This window comes from Gallinula chloropus (genome assembly GCF_964237585.1).
Source record: "Gallinula chloropus genome assembly, chromosome: 4".
Classification (NCBI taxonomy): Eukaryota; Metazoa; Chordata; class Aves; order Gruiformes; family Rallidae; genus Gallinula; species Gallinula chloropus.
In genome coordinates this window covers 43,378,937-43,399,073 of record NC_140088.1, presented here as the reverse complement: position 1 = coordinate 43,399,073, position 20,137 = coordinate 43,378,937, and the positions used below count along the sequence as shown (strand labels likewise).

Genomic DNA, 20,137 nt, shown 5'->3' with positions numbered 1-20,137 from the left:
GAAGTGCTATGTGTTGGTGAACACCATGGCATCATTAGATAAGTGGCAGCTGAGCACTCAGTTACTCCTGTTGCACATGTTGGGGGTGAAGAGTAGGAGATGCATATATATATATGAATATATATATATATATATGCACTTTTCTAGCAATTGATCTTCAGCTGCTGGGCATATAAATGCTGTTAGAGTTTGTTAGAGTCTCTGCTAAATACCTTCTTCAAAGTGACAGAGACAGACAGTCCCTGCATCTCTACCAGTGCTCTTCAGTGGTGAGATACTGAGGTGTGTGTGGGTAAATGTTGCATCTTCCTTTTGTCTCATGCTTCCCTCCTCCCTCTCTGTTTTCTTTGTTTCAGGTTCTTGGCCTTTTTGGATCTACACAGTGGAAGTTGCATCTTGTGTATGGCGTGGTTAAGCTTGCAGCCTGTCACCTCGGCCTTCCTCCATTTTGGGCTGGTTACTTTTGTGCTGTTTTTGCATGGTTTGCAGGTGGATGCTGGCCTGACGGGAGACTCAACCAGTTCAGTACAAAACAGCTCGTGTTCAGGATCTTTTGACTGCAAGGAAGGTGTTATCCTGCCAATATGGTACCCAGAAAACCCATCCCTTGGGGACAAAATTGCCCGTGTTATTGTGTATTTTGTAGCACTCATCTACATGTTCCTTGGAGTCTCCATCATTGCAGATCGTTTCATGGCATCTATAGAGGTCATTACATCACAAGAGAAAGAAATCACCATTAAGAAACCAAATGGAGAGACTACGACGACCACTATCCGGATTTGGAATGAAACTGTTTCCAACTTGACCCTCATGGCTCTGGGCTCCTCTGCTCCAGAGATCCTTCTGTCTCTGATAGAAGTGTGTGGGCATGGATTCATAGCCGGAGACCTGGGGCCATCCACAATCGTTGGCAGTGCTGCTTTCAATATGTTTATCATCATTGCCACCTGTGTCTATGTCATCCCTGATGGAGAAACCAGAAAGATAAAACACCTGAGGGTTTTCTTTGTCACAGCTGCGTGGAGCATCTTTGCTTACATCTGGCTGTACATGATACTTGCTGTCTTCTCTCCAGGTGTCGTTCAGGTCTGGGAAGGTCTGCTCACACTCTTCTTCTTCCCCCTTTGTGTCCTTCTGGCCTGGATAGCAGACAAACGTCTGCTTTTCTACAAGTATATGCACAAAAAGTACCGTACTGACAAGCACAGGGGCATTATCATCGAATCAGAAGGTGATCACCCTAAGGGAATTGAGATGGATGGCAAGATGATGAACTCCCACTTTCTGGATGGAAACTTAGTGACCGTGGAGGGGAAGGAGGTAGATGAATCTCGCAAAGAGATGATCCGGATCCTTAAGGACCTGAAGCAAAAGCACCCAGAAAAGGACTTGGACCAACTGGTGGAAATGGCTAACTACTACGCCTTGTCTCATCAGCAAAAGAGCAGAGCCTTCTACCGCATTCAAGCTACCAGAATGATGACAGGAGCTGGCAATATTCTGAAGAAGCATGCAGCTGAGCAAGCCAAGAAGAGCACCAGCTTGCATGAGGTGCGGCCCGATGAACCGGAGGAATTCATCTCCAAAATTTATTTTGACCCGTGCTCCTACCAGTGTCTTGAGAACTGCGGTGCCGTTCTCCTGACAGTGGTGCGGAAAGGGGGGGACATGTCCAAAACCATCTATGTGGACTATAAAACAGAGGATGGCTCTGCTAACGCTGGTGCTGACTACGAGTTCACAGAGGGGACTGTTGTCTTGAAATCAGGGGAGACCCAGAAGGAGTTCTCAGTGGGAATTATTGATGATGACATCTTTGAGGAAGATGAGCATTTCTTTGTGCGGCTCAGTAACCTGCGTGTGGTGGAGAGTGAGGAACCTCCAGATTTCAGTAACTCCCCGTATCCCAAGGCCATATTGGCTTCTCCTTGTGTGGCCACAGTGACAATACTAGATGATGACCATGCTGGCATCTTCACATTTGAGTGTGACGTTATACATATAAGTGAGAGCATTGGTGTGATGGAAGTCAAAGTCCTGAGGACATCAGGTGCTCGGGGTACAGTCATAGTGCCGTTTAGGACAGTAGAAGGGACAGCGAAAGGAGGTGGAGAAGACTTTGAAGACACTTACGGGGAGTTGGAGTTCAAGAATGATGAAACTGTGTAAGTACTCCATTTGTTTCTATTCTTGGGTCTCATTTTGGTGTTTAACCCCACATTTTGCCTCCATTACAGGTGAATGCTGACAAGGGACAGGCTCCTTTCTTCTGCTTTCCTTTGGTTTCCCTACTTACCTCTTTCAGGCAAGAACCGACAGCAGGATTTAAGAGCTCAAAGCTCTTGTCCCTTCCCTCTTGGGAATGACAAAGTGAGGCTTAGAAATACTGCACAGGAGAGGGGAGGGGAGGAGGAAAATATATCATTCTCTGAGGACCTGTACCAAAAGCTAAGGGTTAATGAGGAGGTAAGGTAGAGAGAGAATAAAAAGGGCAAGCTTCTACCTGGCCGGGCAGATACGGGAAAGCCTCTTTTTGAACACCAAACACAGAGGGCAGATGAGTTTATTGCTATTCCTAGACTGAAAATTTACAACAGCTATTCCCAGGCAAGCAAGAGCTTCTCAGCAGACATGGGGCATTATTTTCACAAGAGCAACACATCATACCTGCATCCCTAGGCTGCCCCTGCAACTTGCAGGTCTGTGTGGCAGCTATTTCACAGCACACGCACAGCTGCAAGCTGTTCTGCTGGTCTTGTGAAATCCTTCCAGCCTCTTTGTCCCTATGGTCTACCCATATTCCCCACATCACTTTCTCTGTGATCTCCCTATGTCTGTTCTTTTACTACCTGGGTTTTTTTCCCCCCTTGCAAAATACCATGGCAATTGGCATTCATCCTCTAAAGCGCTGCAGCTCACAGCCTGTCCATGTGGCTCCATGACCCAGTGTTTTCATACAGAATAAAGAAGGGAAGCACCAGCCTGCACCAGTCCTGTTAACTCAGTTCTTTTACCGTATACAAAGTCGCTGGTACGCAGCTAGGAAGTAATAAAGACAGGAGAGGTGATAATGTTTAATTACTTTTAAGTACCTGCTGTTAACATTAGTGGGAATGAGAAAAATCCCTTTGCTGAGTAAGGAGAGGGAGGGGGGTGTGAACCTGGTGCTAAAACTCCCTAGTGTTAAGTGTCTGGGTTCCTCTTGTTAACACCTAATCACTTGAGCCATCAAAGGAAGAATTGTGCAGACTTGCAACTGGCATCAAAGAAATCTTTTTACCAAGCCTCCCAATACGGTACCCAAAAGGATGTTAATATATTCAATGCTGTGGAGCAGAGATGCTCTAATTCAGTAGCACCTTCTGCCTTAGCCCACTAAATCATTTAATCCAGCTAACATCCACAGTCCTGGTGCTTGATTATAAGTACGTGTTCTTCCCTATTAAAGGAAGAGAAGCTCCTGGTTGGCTGGGTTGAGCTCCTATCAGAGATGTCCTTATCTGGTTTTGTTAGGGAGATGAGCCCTGCAGGTTAGTTTCCTTAATTGAGCTGCAAGCTGATTTCTCTAGAGAAAGTGAGTAACAATGTCAACTGTATGGTTACAGTCTCCAGTAAGTAGACTACCCAAAACATAGTAGGTACTATCTTGCTCCAGCCAGGCCTTGAAGAACAGAGATCTTTCTTGCTTGAAAAAGACCCATGAGTGAAAGGGCAGCAGATTTGGGGTACCAGAGAAAAAGCCCATGAGCCGTCTTGCTCCAAGCTATAGTCCCTTTCTTTCCTCTTCCATCTGATGGAAGACTTCTTTTTGCCTTTGAAAAGCATTACAGAAGATCAGAGCATACCCACCTAGTTGCTTCACTTGGGTTAGAACAAATCACGTTTGGCAGGACCATATTTATTCTTGAGGGACAGACTCTAGCGCAAATGGAGGCTATCCAGAGAAACAAGTATGTGTAGGTTGCTTAGCGCTGTGGCTTGTGACCAAGAAGAGATGCCCTAGAGCACAGGTGAGACCTTTGTGGCGTACTTAAAGCTGCACCCACACCTAATGCATTAATGTGACTTTCACTTCTGCATTGGAAGACCACGGGGAACAGAGCCTGGTAGCCACAGCTGCCACAGAGGCCGTGTGGCTAGCAGAGATTAATTTCTTTTGAAACTAGAATTAGTGTGGCTGGCTCAACATAGAATTAATCAAGCTACTACACTTAACAAGGTAGTTAACTACACTTAACATGAGAGATCATGCCTACCATCAGGCTGCCTTTATTCACTCCTGGGTTTAATTTTATATCTCCAGGTCTTCTGGGAATGGTGCTTTGGGCTGGAGACATGTGAAGTTAATTTTCATTCCTCAGCCTTTGGCCTTTACATTCAGTGAACACAGGTCAGTTGCTGTACTTAATCATTTCTCCTCTGAGGTGCAGGTAGCTGTAGAACCCTAGAAGCAGCTATGGGTGGGTTTAATCCCTTCACCCTTTTTTGTTTTCTAAATCTGAATGCAGAAAAATAATTCTGAGCTGCAAACAAGCTTGAGGTAATTCAAGTCTGAATTTGGAGTTCAGGCCCATAATATATTACTATTCCAGCAAGCACTGTCTAGCTTTGATAGCCACAATTCAGGAAGATGGATGGATAGGGTGTTTGGGATAGTTTTGCTGAACTGGAGAGCAGTGTACGAGTGACTAGTTACTAGGTATTGCTTGGTATAAGACTGTATGAAGACACTGGGTCACCAAATAGCCAGGGGGGTGCCTGGATGAGTATTTCAGGGCCTACCTCTTAAATGCCTTGCCACCAAAGGGAGCTCATCATGAAGTACTAATGTCACCTCTGCACTGACTGGGGACTGAGGGTCCACAGAACAGAGGGGAAAGACGGAAAATGAAGGTGGTCAGTAGATGATGCCAAGGACGGGGTCAGAAAGCAGCAAGAAGTTACATGCTTCCCCACTTCAGCCCAAATATTAGGTCCCTGCATAGGAAAGGTGAAACTTGGGCTCGATTTTCTGTGCTGGTGTAGGAGCTGCTCATGGTTTTATTCAAACTCGAGATGGAGTCCTGCCTTCCTCACTGCTTAAGCCTTGTCATTCTTCTCATGGAGGCACTTTGAAAAGATTTTTGGCTCGTGGAGGAAACAACTGAATTAACAGCATCTTGCAAACATGTAAGGCACTGCTACACTTTACTGTGGCTGTGCCAAAGGTCTGCAGTCACAGAGAAGCGCTGATCACTGGAACCCCGAGCAGAGTAAAAGCTTCAGTTCTCTGACACACGAATTTAAAAAGCCCCCTTGAGCTTGCATTCTGCAGGGGGAGGCAATCAGTATGTCGTTTGTAGGTTGACCTCCTTAAATGTAGCAATGGCTAGATTAATTTGAGGGGCACTGGATTACACAGCATCCTTGAGATTAAACTGTAGGAGAGTCACTGCCATCTACCAAATCCCTAAGGCCAAGGATAAGCCCTTTGCCTGAAAACTAAATGTAGAAGGGGTCTTCACGTAACAAGATAAACTAAACTACCTCCAGGTTGTTTTTAAGAGGCTTTCCCTAAGATATGCAGAACTGAAAAAAGGGGAGTTGATGCAAGCGTTACAGAACGAGAGGGAAATGGATCCTGCCACCGGCTCTTGCTTATTGCCTCTCTGATTCTTTCTAAACTAACATGGTCAAAGTTTCCTTACTCACCTTTAGGTGGGAGCACAAGAGAAAGCAGGCTGAGATGAGGAGGCTTGAAACAAGGACGTAATGGAAATATGGAAATATGGTCCCATGAAGTGACTGTGAGTGTGTGTGTGTGAGGATGTGCATGGATGTTGGATAGCTATAAATCAAACCATATAATCTTGAATACTGTCATCTGTTGAGAAGGGAATTGATCAGGTTTTAAATATTTGATTATGCTGCCTCTTTTTTAATGCATTTGTTATTTCCGAATTCGTGCTCCAATGAGGGTCAGAAATGACCTAAGCAGCTAAAGCAGAATCCTAGTTCTCTTGTTGACAAAAAGGAAGCTCTGAAGAAATCAAGCCCAAAATTTAGCTGATTTTTTTTTCCAAGATGACTGAACAGTTATGTATTAAATTACTTTGTATGGAAATAAATGTTAGGTTCTTGGAGGCATGCAAATACAGAAGAATGATTGACCTGGCTGCTTTATCATGTCCAAGCAATAAAGAAATCATGAAGAACCAGCAGTAAGAAGTTATTTGGGTTTTAAAGGATTTTCTTTTCACATAATAAAGGAAACCCCCAGCATGGCATTAGATATAATTTAAATTATCTCTGTTTAAATTGTTTCCTCTATTTAAAATTGTTTAGATTCATATGGAAATTTGTCTAGGTCTTGCTTTAGAAGATTTAGGAAGATACACAAGTTACCAGTAGCTAATTCATAGGCCAGCTAGAAGATTGAAGTTCTGTTGTGGCCCAGTCACTTGCAGCAGCTATATTGAGTTAAGGTTTAGGCCAAGACATCTACTTTGTTTCTTGCCTTTGTTGCTGGCTGCTCAATTATTTGAAGGACCTGAAGGCTCCTAGAGGTGTAACTATGCGCCCTGAGCCAGTCAGTAGTTCCCAGGGTATTGCCTGTGGCTTAGGAAGGAACTGGATGTTGAGAGATGCTGTGGTGTTAAACTGGTATTAAGTGGCCTGCAAAACCTATTTGCAGAGTCAGCATGCTGAATTTTGGTAACAGGTGGAAGCCTACAGCCACTTATCTATGTGAATGTTAAGCAGAGCTCTCAATAACAGAAGGGCTGTCTCATCCATTTGTGCAGAGACTGGTGGGGACAAGCATGCTAATCCTGTCTTGATAGTCAGTGAGATGACTTTTGCCATTAGGATTTGGGCAGGACATTGGTTGCATGCTGCGTGCTGCCTCTCCTTGTCTGCTGCTCCCCAGAGAAGCACCCAGGCTGCTGCGTGCATGGCTGTGGCTGCCCCACAAGACTGCTGAGAGCCTTGGGCTGTGCCTGAGTCCATGCTTAGCTTGGTGGGACTGGTCCTCCAAAGTGCTGCTACAACACTGAGCAGTAGAAAACCACATCCCTTCCTTTTTGCTGGGGGCTTCAGGCAGTTTCTGGCTCACAGGGTGTGTGCATACCTATGTATGTGAAGGCTAGAGCAGTGGTGGTTCTGTTTGGGTCAAGCTGAGCTTGGTGCTGTGCCTCAAGACTGATTGTTAGCGACTGGTCCAAGCAGCCACCAGAAGCTGTTGCAGCCACCCTGTCTCCTGTGTGTTGTGCCATCCTGGTTTGGCAGGAAGATCAGCATCCCTGGACAGAGATCTCCTGGAGAGAGTCCAGAAAAGGGCTACGAAGATGATTAGAGGAGTGGAGCATCTCCCCTACGAGGAAAGGCTGAAAGAACTGGGGCTATTCAGCCTTGAGAAAAGAAGACTGAGAGGGGATCTGATCAATGTTTATCAATATCTGAAGTGTGGGACACAGGGGGAAATGGCCAGCCTCTTCTCAGTGGTCTGTGGGGACAGGACAAGGGGTGATGGCCTCAAATTGGAGCACAGGGAGTTCTGCACCAATCTGGGGAAGAACTTTTTCACGGTGAGGGTGACAGAGCCCTGGGACAGGCTGCCCAGGAGGGTGTGGAGTCTCCTTCTCTGGAGAGATTCAAGAGCTGTCTGGATGCCTCCCTGTGCAACCTGTCCCAGGGACCCTGCTGTGGCAGGGGGGTTGGACCTGATGATCTCTGGAGGTCCCTTCCAACCCCTACAATTCTGTGATTCTGTGGTCCCTTCCTCCTCCTTTTCCTCTCCTATCCACCCACGCTTGGATGCAGAGATACCTGGGCCCGCACCCCTGGCTGGAAGCCCTGCGTGTTGGCTGTACTTTCCCCAGCAGATCTGGTGAAGTTGACAGTGGGGAAAGGTGAAGGGCAGCTTTCTGTTCAAAGGATGTCGTACTGAGGCTTGGTGTAATTAATTGTCCTTCCTTTTTGTCATTCTGTGCTTGGGGAAACTGTCAACTTAATTTTTTAATTCGATCACCTCCACAGTGATGGTTGTGGCATTTTGAGGGGGATGCTGTTAATGATGCTTAGCTCTTCTGCGTGGTGTTTTGTCAGGAGATCTCGTAGCACTTTGTAAAGGAGATTGAGGGACATGATTCCCATTTTGTATGTGGGGGAAAAATACAGAGAAAATGACTTCACTTCCCTTTGGATTAGCAGAGGCAAAGACAGGAGTAAAACTGATCTTGCTTAACTGCTGCCTTGTGCTCTATGCAGAGGAAGGTCTGTGTACATTGAGCTTGTAAATTCCTATTCCTCAAGACCACAGTGAACTGATGCACATTCACTGACCCAGCCATTTGGAATCAGATTGGTGCAAGTATAGGCAATAGCTGCAATATCTCATTATTCTCTCAGTGGTAACTGTGGGCTTGGGTGCTCATTTTCCTAAATTAAATTTTGGTCACGTGACACAGAGGTGTGCTGCACCTGCAGACCTTGGTTTGTCTGTATCAGCTGTGAAGGCTCCAATTAATGAGTGAGGTCATAACAAAATTATCTTGGTAGTGTAGTCTGAACTCTTGTTCAACAGCTCTCATAGACAGTGCGCTGATCCTAAGGCTCTGGGCTCTGAGAACAGCCCTCAAAAAATCAAGACTAATTAGTGGGACTCCAGGCAGTGAGAGTTTGTTGTGTGAGGCTGATGGTTTCCTTTTCTCAGAACACGCTTCCTTCCCATTAGAGTCTTCTTGAGACTGAATTTAAGACTGAATCCTCCATGCTCTTCTCCAGGTTCTTTCCATCGGTGGGTAAACTCCCCCAGGCTTCCTCTTCTTATACCTTCCATAAATTAGAATCTCTTGATTCCTATTTCAATTCAGGTTAAGGGAAAACAGTAGTAGCTGTCCTTCAGTTACAAAACCCCCCAAAATTTTCCCCCTATGTTGCCAGTGTGAAAGTACCAGTTTCTAATTTAACTGACGACCTTTACACACACACATACACACACACACATGCTCTGGGTTTCTGCTGTAGTCCTGCTATGACGTCTCGGTGGTGTGACCTGCAAGGGATTAGTGTAAGGCATCAGGGGGCTGTTCCTGGAGCATATGTAAAATCAGCCTGCAGAAATGTGAGACTGTGGCACTGTCCTGGGAAAAAGAGAAGCCCTGAGATGACCTTTACCTTCCCAGATAGTCTTATTGGCAGGTGTCAGAGGGACATACTTGCCATCTGTCCATAAAGAAGGACAAACAACATCCTGTCTTGAAGACTATGGCTTCTTGTCCATCAAAGGAGGCATTTTTTTGTATTATTTTATGTGACAGCATTAAACAGGGAAGGCCGGGTCTCCTTGTGGGTGCTCTGATCTAGTGGAGAAGCCCCTGGGAAGCTTACAGGTTCCTGAAGTAGGAGACCCTTGGAAGGGATATTCTGGCCATGATATTCCTAGGGTAGAGCAAACACCAGGAAATCCACCCTGCCAAATGACACAAACAAGTTTTAGGTTTTCAAATAAACAACTGAACTGATCTGAAATGAAACAAGTCTACGGTGGCTTAAGTGAGCTTTGCCTCTTCTGCTCACACTGACTGTTACTGTGTGAAACACCTTGGCAAATCAGTGACACAGACATCATGCTTTTTACACACAGGTTTGCAGAGGCACATGTCATTTGTTTTCCACCTATAACAAGGAGGAGAAGGCACAGTTTGAATGATACAGCTTCAGGGGATAAGATTAGATGCTGATGGCAAGGCTTGATAGACCATATATCACTCCAAGTATGTGCTGGGTTTTTTTTTTAATCACAGTGGGAACATTACTTACAGCATCATTGTAATGCATCTGTGACTTCTAACAGATCAGAGTGCCAGCAAAGTTTCTGAGTTAAATATGAGCTTATCCTTTTGATGAAGAGAAAAATCTCCCCAGCCAGAGGTCCTCCAGCACATTTTTGTTGTGGCTAAATAGAAGCAGCTGATCCTGGTGGAAGGTGACAGCTGTTTCAAGTAAGAGATGATTTACCTGTTGCGAGCTCTGTAGCTTGTTTCTTGTTTACCTTATGTCAGGATAAAAGGTGATAAGAAAATTTGCTATGCTGACTGATTGAAGTGCTGAGGACCAAGTTCATCCTCCATTTAGCTTCAGTGAAAACAGCAGATTTAAAGCTGGGATGAATGTGGACTGGTACATGTTTACAGCTGTCTTAGCAGATGGGCTGTTGACAGATGAGGCTCCTCAAGTCTCTGCCTGGGTGCCAGCATGTACTGCTGTGAGCATTTCAGCTGAAGTCAGGCCCTTTGGGTGGGTTACACTGGAAGGGCAGCAGGATGTAAGTCTGAACATCAGACAGGACCAGTTCTTTCTGCCAGGGTTTGCAGGACGTGTCCTTAGGAGGCAGATGGACATATCTTCCAGGCTGCTTTGAAGCCTGAGAAGTCTCACATGGAGCATAAGCCCTGGAGTGGGACTGTAGCGCCTGGACACCCTCCTCTAGATATCAGATCCCTGACAGCCTCCACTGTGTCCTGCTGCTCATCTTCCAGGTGCTGGCATGAAGCCCTTCTGAGTATAAAGGGCTTGATGCTGTGCACCCTCTGAGCAAAAGCTGTGGCTCTGATCTCCATCCAGGTCCTATTAGATAGTGGAAGGTCTGCTTTGGTGGTTTTAGGTGCTGGGGAAGAGAGAGGCTTTTTCTCTCTCCCCCATTTGCCTCTCCAAACACTTTTCCAGGAGTGGTTGCTCCTGCTTGTGCTGTGGCTGTTGTGCTGAGTGTGTTGTAGATGATTCAGCTGCTATGCCTCTTTGGTGCTCCATGTAAAAGTATGTTAAAGTCAAAGGGGGGTAGGACTTGCCTTTTGTGCTTCTGTTTTTCTTTCCATGAGATAAGCAAGCCAAATGGGGCCTACCCTCCTGAAAATCCCCACTTGAGCGCCATGCTGCTCTGCTTTTATCCTTTACAGAAAAAAAGCATGATAAAGCTATCAATATTTAATGTAGAAATTCTGCTCTGCTTATCTCTGCTTTACCTGTCTCTTCCCTCCTGGGCTTGTCTCTCCTTTGCCTCATCCGCTTGAGAGTTTTGCCTTAATGCTGCTATCTCCACCTCCCTTAGGAAAGACAACTAGGCCACGGTGCTGTTGATGAAGGATGCGCTAGGCCTAGTGTATCAGCTCTGCAAGACTAAATAAGCACTAGGTGCTCTGTTTTCCAAGGCATCAGAAATGCTTCTTTATTTTGGGGCAGATTGTGGTTAGCTTTGATAGCTCACAGTAGGGTTTTTTTGTAGTGGGATGTGTGAATTGGCAGTTTTTCCCAGATGTATCCTGCTAACTTGACATCACTAGGAGGTGGGCAGAGCTGTGAATAATGCAAAAGTGAGCAGACTACGTATGAGCAATAACTGCTTGCCTAGCAGCTGGGCTCCCAGGGTTAGATCAGCTGCATCCCGCAGAGCAGGACCTGAGAGTTGTAGGAGGGTGGAGCAGATTGGATGCCTGGCTGCTGCTGGCGTGCGAGGCTGTGGCAGTGTGGAAGCCTGCAGAGCTCTGTGCACTGCATCTCACACAATCACAAGGTTGGAAAAGACCTTTAAGATCATCGAGTCCAACCGTTCCTGTCCTGTGCTAAACCATATCCCTAAGTACCTCATCTACCTGCCTGTTAAATACACCCAGGGTCAGTGACTCAACCCCCTCCCTGGGCAGCCTGCTCCAGGCCCTGACAACTCTTTCAGTGAAGAACTTTTTCCTAACATCTGATCTGACCCTGCCCTGGTACAGCTTCGTGCCATTTCCCCTTGTCCTGTCTCCTGTCCCCTCGCTGAAGAGACCATCTCCCATGTCTCCACACCCTCCCTTCAGGTAGGTGTAGGTGGTGATAAGGTCTCCCCTCAATAAGGGGATTTCAGTGGTGACTGTGGTGCCTGTTCTATGTGAAAGTTTTCTATGGCACAACTGTCTTCCTTGCTCTTTTTGTGGCCTGACAAGTGGATCTGTGCTCAACAGTCTGTGGGAGTCAGAGCTGATGGCAGCTTCAGTAGGTCGTTAGATTTTGTGGTGGGCAGCTGGTGCTGGCTTTCCCTGGAGGTGACATTAAAAAAAAAGGCTCTGAGGCTTGATTTCCCCATCCTTTGCATGGTACAGAGCAACAGAAAAAGGCGTAACAGATGTGACATCTTCCCTGGCTTGACAGTCAGTTGTAGACAGCGATGGCGGAGCAGGAGAGAAGTGCAGCGTGGTTTCAGTGCAGGGTGGTTCCTTTGGTGCACAGCCCCAAGAGGAGAGGGTAGAGAGCAAAGGAACCATTGCCTTTGGTGCTGGGAGAGCATCGGGAAGTGAGCTCTGTGAGGAGCACTGTCTATGCATGTGGACAGTGCTTCTGGCCAGTTTGGGAGCCAGAGGAGGAAAGGTGCTGTGGTGCTGAGCTGTCTAGGTGTCACGCTGCTGCCAAGCAGACCATGCTGGGACAGAAGCAGGGCAGCTGATTTTGCAAGCCTGGTGCTGAAGCTCCCCTGGGAAGGTGTGGTTCATGAGGAAAAACTCATGAAGTCCAGACTAAAATGGAGAGCAAAATCCAAGGGTTGAAATAGGTCCCTGGAAGCATAGCTTTAGGTGCCCAAGTGACGGAAGCATGGCCATCCCCAGGGCAGCAAGCTGCCTTGTGCCGGGGTTTCTCCAGCTGTCTGAGGGACAGGGTTTCTGTTTGCAGCTCCTGAGTGTTTGAAGGCAGGACAAAATGGATGGGCAGGCTGAGGGGGAAGGACCTTGCCAGTGAGTGCTGTAATGACTGGAGCCCCTGTTTGGCCTGTCCTGGAACTATTAATATCCTTTGGGATACTGGTGGCCTTTATAGTTGGGATAAAGTGGCCTTTTGGGGCCACTTGGCCTATAGTTGGGATAAAGGCCGCTTCTTAAGGCCTCTTCTAAGGAGGCTTAGACCTCCCTTGCACATCTAGCCTGGCATGCAACACCTCATGCGGCTCCGCATCTCCTGACCCCATGCTGGGAAGGGAGCCCAGCAGCCACCCAGGTGGGGGACAGTGACCACCCCTGGTGAGAGGCATCTCCCCCTCGCTGGAGAAGCAGAGTGGCAGGCAAGGGAGTGTTCCAGCGCTGTGAGCTTGCAGAGGGGAGGTCTGAGGAGCGAGTATGCAGCACCAGGGAACTTGTGCTAAGGGTACCTCCCTTCCAATTTTGTGGGGGAGATGATTTTTTTTTTAAGTGAACTGCTGCATAGAGTAACAGCCCAATCCCTGGAGGGTACCTCTAATGGAATTAAAGGGTATCTCTATCTTGTTCTGGGCGGTGAGAGCTTCCTCGAACCGCTGCCCAGAATACTTGTGAGACACCCTATAATTCAATTAGAAGTACCCTCCAGGGAGCATATAATTATATCATATCTATGCAACGTAATGACAGCCCCCTCAAATCACATGGTGAGCAACTCTCTGCTGCTGCCCAGAACCTTTCACCGGTAAGGAACTAATCTGCTTAGCGCAGATTGAACTCGGCGGTGTACAACACTCACCCAGATGCTTCTGAAGGGGATCCCTGCCAGTGGTATAAACCTGTTAGCAGCACGTGAGCATCGCCACCCCTGCACCTCTCCTCCCAACCCTCAGACCACTGGGCTCACCTTCATCCTCTTTATCATCTCTGAAGCTTCCTGGGAATTTTGAAGGATGGGAAGGTGGGGTTTTTTTTAACCCTTTAAACTTGTATTTTTGCCCCTTCTTGGGTAGTAGTAGCCTGTGATACAGTGTGCTGAAGGGATTGAGCTCCACAGCAGGCAGTGGCCTGCCTTCCTGCCGATACCTTGTAAAATTTTGACATAAGTTGGATTGTTCCAGGGAGAGAAATAATTGTAGTGTGAGTTGAAACACAGCCACGTCCAGTGCGAACCCCAGTGTGAACCCCAGTGCCACAGCATCTGAAGCAGTTCAAGGCTGGAAGTGAGGAGCAGTGAACTTGGCCACCACATGGGTGACTTCCATGGAATACTATAATTCCAGTTAACTCCCAACAGCGGCATCAGCTTAAATCAAATCTGTGGAAAACCAGAGAGAGAGAGAAGGTGGGGTTGAGCCTTGGAGTGCTTTGAGTACCTAAAGAAATCAGGTGGAGGAATTTCCTTCCCCACAGTAGAAGTCTACTGAGAAACAGCGTTAGCTGCCTCATGATAGGGTACCCCTCATCTGTACAGGTCTGTCGATGCACTGCTGAGGCGGTGCTGCCCCCAACCCTCCTGTAGTTCAGCAGCTTCAGATGGCTTTCCAGAGATGAGAGCAGAGAAGGGAGCTTTGAGAGATGACTGAGGCAGCAGACAAGTGAGGCTTGTTCCTGTTAGGAGGCAGGAGAACATTGTGCTGATCTCAGAGGTGATAGATCTGAATCCCAATGCACGTCCTTGACTGGCATTTTGGGAGTGGATCACCACAGGTGGAGCAGAGTTGTGTTTTGATGGTGGTCTTCTCTCCTTGGGGACAATTACATGGGGACTTCCTGATGGGGGTATGTCCCATCATATGTCCCAAGGGCTTGAAGGAGCTTAGCTGTGTATTGCTCAATACTCTGGAGAAATGCAGGTGGAGAACAAAGTGGTTGGAGTGAAAAAAAGAAATGGAGATTTACTTGCTGAGAACCTTGAGGCCTTGGTCTTTTCCCATAAAATGGGGCTGGGGCTCAGTTTCTTGCTTCAAGAGATTTGGCATGAAGGAAAATGCTGAACCGCTGTGTAACTGCTGATGTCTCTCAAGCACCATATCCTTGTCTAGAACAGGAGACAGCCTTTGTGGCAGGCTCTTCCCTGCCTGCATTAGGGTTGTGTTTTCACCACATTTCTGGAGTAACTCTCACTGCTCTCCTGCATTTGCACTAGGAACTCATTGTGGAATAACACCTTGGTTTTCTCTTCCTAGGGAAACCAATTTTACCAGCTGGTGTATGCTTCACTTCGCCTTAGAAACTGTTAAGTGTTTTTTCTCTAACAAGGCTGTGGGAGAATAGTATATCCAAGGTTGCCTGACCTCCTGTAGACAGAGGATGTAGAGGCAGTTTCTTCTATCTATGGCAGGTATTTTGCATTTATAATTCTCCTTCTGTATGGAGGGATCCTAGACTGATTAACAGTTTGGGCAGGGTGATTATTTTATCTACCAAACAAGCAGTTGTAGGCACACTGTGCTTGGCAGCCTGTAGTCCTGTGAGATACTGTAGGGCAGGGGATGATCGTGGTGAGGGGATGCCTGTGTTGGTCAGGTTTTGGGCTGGCACATTCAGCAGCAGCATGCCTGTCCCATGAGGAAGGTTGTGCCACTCTTGGGGGGTGTGCGGTGACTTGGATCCACTTGGATCTGAAGGTCAGCTATTGCTGCAAGGTTCCTGCAGGGATGTGGTGTCTCACCTGCTACTTAAAGCATCAGCCTCTTGGTGACCCTTTAGCATCTGTGGAAATATCAATCTGCTTTACCTTTTTGCAGTAGCTGGTTACACTGCTCCATCTGTGTCACACACAGAGGGGAAGTTGTGGTGCCACTTTCTCCTTCACTCATGTTGCCTATACTGTCCCCAGCAAGGACCTGCTCCCAGACCTTCATGAGTATCTGTGTGAAATGTGGAGGCTGAAGTCCCATCTGTAGAGGTAGCAGAGTCTCACTCACAGTCTGCTTATTAGCGGACATCAGGCCATGTGATGTGGGTACGTGCCCATCTCAACTTGTGCAGTAAGCCCTTAATCACCCAAAACTATTTCCAGAGACCATCAGGATCCCTTAGCAACTTTAAATTGCTTTTTGTCTTGACCAGCCTACAAGGAAAAGCTTTTTTTATAGTGAAGGACAACCAGTTGGAGTGGATACACATTAGATTGTGCTGTTTCTAGGTGCAGGAAGGACACTGGGAACAGTCAGCATGAGTTTACCGTAGCAGATTGTGCCTGACTAAGCTGATTGCTTTCTGTGATGAGATGCCTGAGTTGGTGGCCATGGAGAGAGTGGTGGGTGTCAGTTGCCTTGGCTTTTGGTTTTTGACATGCTCTCCCATAGGATCCTTAGAGCCAGGCTGGGGAGATGTGGCCTTGATAGATGACTTCAAGATGGATTAAAAAAACTGGCCTGTCAGGCTGAAAAAGTAGTGTTCAATGATTTGAGGTTTAATGGATGAGGTCTGAACAGTTCAGCATCTTCGTCTGCACCAGGGATGATGGGATGACATGCAGCCCTTCCCTAGTGAGCCCACGGGGACTGTGGTCCAAGGGGAAGGTTGGTAATCTGGGGTGTGGGTTGCTAACCAGAGGGGTCTCAGAAATGGGCTGCCAGGGTCCTTGGGAAGCTGGGCAAGAGAAACACAGGTCTGGCACCTGGGATGGGGTCAGCCACTGCCCTGTTGCAGACTGGGGTCCATCTGGCTGGGAGCAGTTCTGCAGGGAAGGAACCGTGCTGCAGGGAAAAACTACTCAATTTGTACAGTTTAAACCAAACGAGGATTGAAGCAGTGCATTGATTTATCAGCAACATATAATTAACCAGCAATCAGTGAACTATATAAAGAGGATCAATACCAGCACTACAGTGGAGAAACCTGGATACCTATGTGATGCTCAGGTTCAACTACTAATTGCTCAGCGCTGTTCTGTAACAGATGCCCAAAAGTTACCCTCACACAGGTACAGGCACCCACGGTGTTCCTGTCTCGGTGGCTGGTGCTGCCCAGGGGGGACCTTGTGAGACCACACAGACCTGCTGGTCCCCGTGGGTGTGAGTGAGCAGTGCAGCACATCTTAAACGCTGTTTTTGGTAAGTGACTGCTACTGATGGCTTTTTTGCAGGCAGTGGCAGAGGTTTATTCCCTGTGAAGATGAAAGCTGCTCTGGCCTTCACTTGGCATGTCAAGGGAAGGGTTTCACAGGCTGCCCGCCTTTTCCCCTGCTCTGAGGGATGTCCAGGCAAAGGCGGTGAGCTAGAATTTCCCACCCAGCATCCATTTTGTGCCTTTTTTTTTTCATCTGAGACAGGTGAGCGCTCTTAGATGCTAACCAGCTGAGGTGTTGGTTATCAGACACTTAGCATGGCTCTCACTGAGAGCACAGCCATGCAGTAGCAGCCTACATCCCAGTCCCACAAGTGTCATAGAATCATAGAGTGGTCTGGGCTGTAAGGGATCCCAAGGATCACAGAATTTCAACCCCCCTGCCACTGGCAGGGCCACCAACCTCCAGGCCTGGATCTACACATGGTTGCCCAGGGCCCCATCCAACCTGGCCTTGAACACCTCCAGGGATGGGGCATCCACCCCCTCTCTGGGCAGCCTGTTCCAGCACCTCACCACTCTCTCTGTAAAGAACTTCCCCCTAATATCCAATTTAAACCTCCCCTCCTTTAGCTTTAATCCATCCCCCCTTGTCTTGCCATTGTCTGCCCTTTTAAAAAGTTGATTTCCCCCCTGTTTCTCTACTCCCTTCAGGGACAGGAATGCTGCAATGAGGTCCCCCCACAGCCTTCTCTTCTCCAGGCTGAACAAGCCCAGCTTCTTCAGTCCTCTGTGCTGAACCACCTCGGTGGTGTTAAAGGATGTCCCTTTGTGTGATGGGTACACGTGACACATACTCACCATGTGCCATTGATTCTCCATCTACACAGCTGCATACTGACGTTGTTGGCTCCTGGAAATTGCCAAGGACCTGCAGCAATATGCTCTCCTGGTGATCTGTTGCATTGTCTTTTGGGTGGTATTTCTAAATTTTAAGAGGCCAGCACTGGGGTCATCAGGATAGAAGCAAGGGCCACCAGGCTATACTGTTGTGTGAAACTGCCTGGGGCCCAGCAGTGGTGACCCCAGAGCAGGTTTCTTCCAGACATTGCAGCAGATTCAGCAGAAAGGGAGAAAAAGCAGGAGAAACATTCCAGAAATAATACTCCAAACAAGTGCTAATGATAATGTGGGGAGAAGCTCCATCATCTTGAGAACTCAGATACTGCGTATCTCATGTGAAGTAACACAACAGCCAGCCTGGCTGACTTTCAACCCTGATGTTCAGTTGAATTTCTTCTTCTTTTTCTCTGTTAACATTCAGTTTTAAATAGAGTAGTCTTCTGGGGGCCTGAGCTGAAGCCTGTTACCTGTAATAGAAAGACCTGAAGCTGGAACAGGTGAAGGGAGTTGTGTTAACCATCTCTGCTAGTATTTGCTGTTTTGCTGGCAAAGCTATTCTGATGTCATTTTGACTTGATCAGTTGGAAGAGCAGAAGCTGTGCAGTCATGGCAGCTTATTTGAAGCTTCCCTTCTTAGGCAGTCCAGGTGTCTGTCTCTAGATGGCCCTGTGCCATGAGGACATACTGGTAAGTAGCCATGAATTTGGACTTTTTAAGCCCTATGAGGTTTTTAACCAAGGTCTGCCAGGACTGGAGGGCAAGCAAGCAGTGAAATATTTAGGTCTTAGCTGCAGTGGAAGGACTTTCTTTTCCTGGCTAAGTGGGTGTGGAGATTTCACAGGCCCACAGGATGAATGTGTGAAATACTCTTTGGGAATGTCAGTATTTTTTGTGATGTTTCTTTGTGAAAAATAGAATAAAAGGGCAGTTTGGAGCCTTTTGGCTGTCTGGCATTGTTGTTTCTTGCAGTGACTTGGAAGCACAATAAAAAGCAAGAAGAAGATCCAAAGAACAATAGTCCCTACCATAAGGGGCCTTTCCTGCAACTGTTCTTGCTTTTCCTGGGTTTCAGTGGGAGCAGGAATTTGGCTTTTCTGTTGGCTTTCTTTGCCTTGACGGAGATGAAGTTTGCTCTCAAGCAGCTGTGGCTATGCAATTCAGTCATCAGAGGGGTTAAATCTCAGTGATCAGTGTTGGAAATGTGACATAGGAGATTAGATCTAGAATCCCATTTTTCTTGTGCACTGATAACAGGAGCTTATCAGCCTGCCACTCTTATTTGATTACTAACACTTGCTACTGCAGAAACTGAGAGGGACAGATGGGAAGTGGCTATTGATTGGCAATCAATTGATTGGAGGTGCTTTCATCAGCCCTGGAGAAGGTGGCAGGCTTACCTGGTAATTGCAGCCTGAAGATCCCAGAGGGGAGGCTCTGGGTGCTGGCATGGTGGTTTGTTGTGCTGTCACACCAATGCTAGAGGAGATGCATCTTGAAACTAGTGCTCTTGGCACTGGCCCTGTGTAAGCTGTGCCACCCTGTGACAGAGCCACCCATGCTCCAGCCTGGAGTTAGTAGCATTGACTGAATTCATCAAACATGGCCTGGGAAGGAGGAGAACAACTGAGTATTGTACAGTGGGGCTGACTGTGCTCACTGAATAGTGATTCTTTGTTAAATATTAGAGGCTTGTGCAGTTGGGAATAGGACCAAGCCTGTATTTTTATTGAAAGAAGCCAGATGGAATTTCATATTCTTTCTTTCTCTCTGTTTTTCTCTGCATATACTCCTATATGCATCTTTTACCTCTTCTCTAGCCCTCCTTCATTTCTCCATTTGCCTGTGCTTTTGCCTCCAAGTGCACCTCTGCTTCATATGCTTTAAAAGTCCTTGGAGAAAGGAGCCAGGATTGGCAAGTAAAGCGAATAGAGGAAAAGCTGAGGAACATCATACATAATGTTGATGTCACCTCTGCTAAGTGAATTTTAGGAGATTAGAAAAGGCAGTCTCTTGTACAGCCCCTTGTATTCAGCATGCTGTGGTGGATACAGACTGGGGTACAGGTGGTCGCTAAGTTTCAGGTGACTGGAAGCTGGAATATGGTGAGGAGACCATCACTTCTTCCTTCAGAAAAGACAACTAGGAGGTGGATCTGATCAATGTTTATCAATATCTGAAGTGTGGGACACGGGGAAATGGCCAGCCTCTTCTCAGTGTCTGTGGGGACAGGACAAGGGGCAATGGCCTCAAGTTGGAGCACAGGAAGTTCTGCACCAATATGCAGAAGAACTTTTACACACTGAGGGTGACAGAGCCTTGGGACAGGCTGCCCAGGGGGGTGTGGAGTCTCCTTCTCTGGAGAGATTCCAGACCTGTCTGGACGCCTCCCTGTGCAACCTGTCCTAGGGACCCTGCTTTGGCAGGGGGTTGGACCTGATGATCTTTGGACCCCTATGATTCTGTGATGTTCCCTTCTGCTCTTTCCTGAATTAGATGATGCTGGGCAGGGC

At 47.3% G+C, this 20,137-nt stretch overlaps 1 protein-coding gene across 6 annotated transcripts in view; it reads left to right on the top strand.

Moving 5' to 3' along the window:
* Positions 1-402: 402 nt before the first annotated feature.
* The window catches only part of SLC8A3 (solute carrier family 8 member A3), a gene marked incomplete at its 5' end in the record, with an annotated part of 90,329 nt that continues 70,594 nt past the window's right edge, over positions 403-20,137 (top strand). For all 6 annotated transcript variants that reach the window (XM_084263554.1, XM_084263551.1, XM_084263550.1 and 3 more), the window contains one exon: positions 403-2,168. In XM_084263554.1, the coding sequence (XP_084119680.1) occupies positions 403-2,168 (1,766 nt within the window). The remainder of the gene's footprint in view (positions 2,169-20,137) is intronic.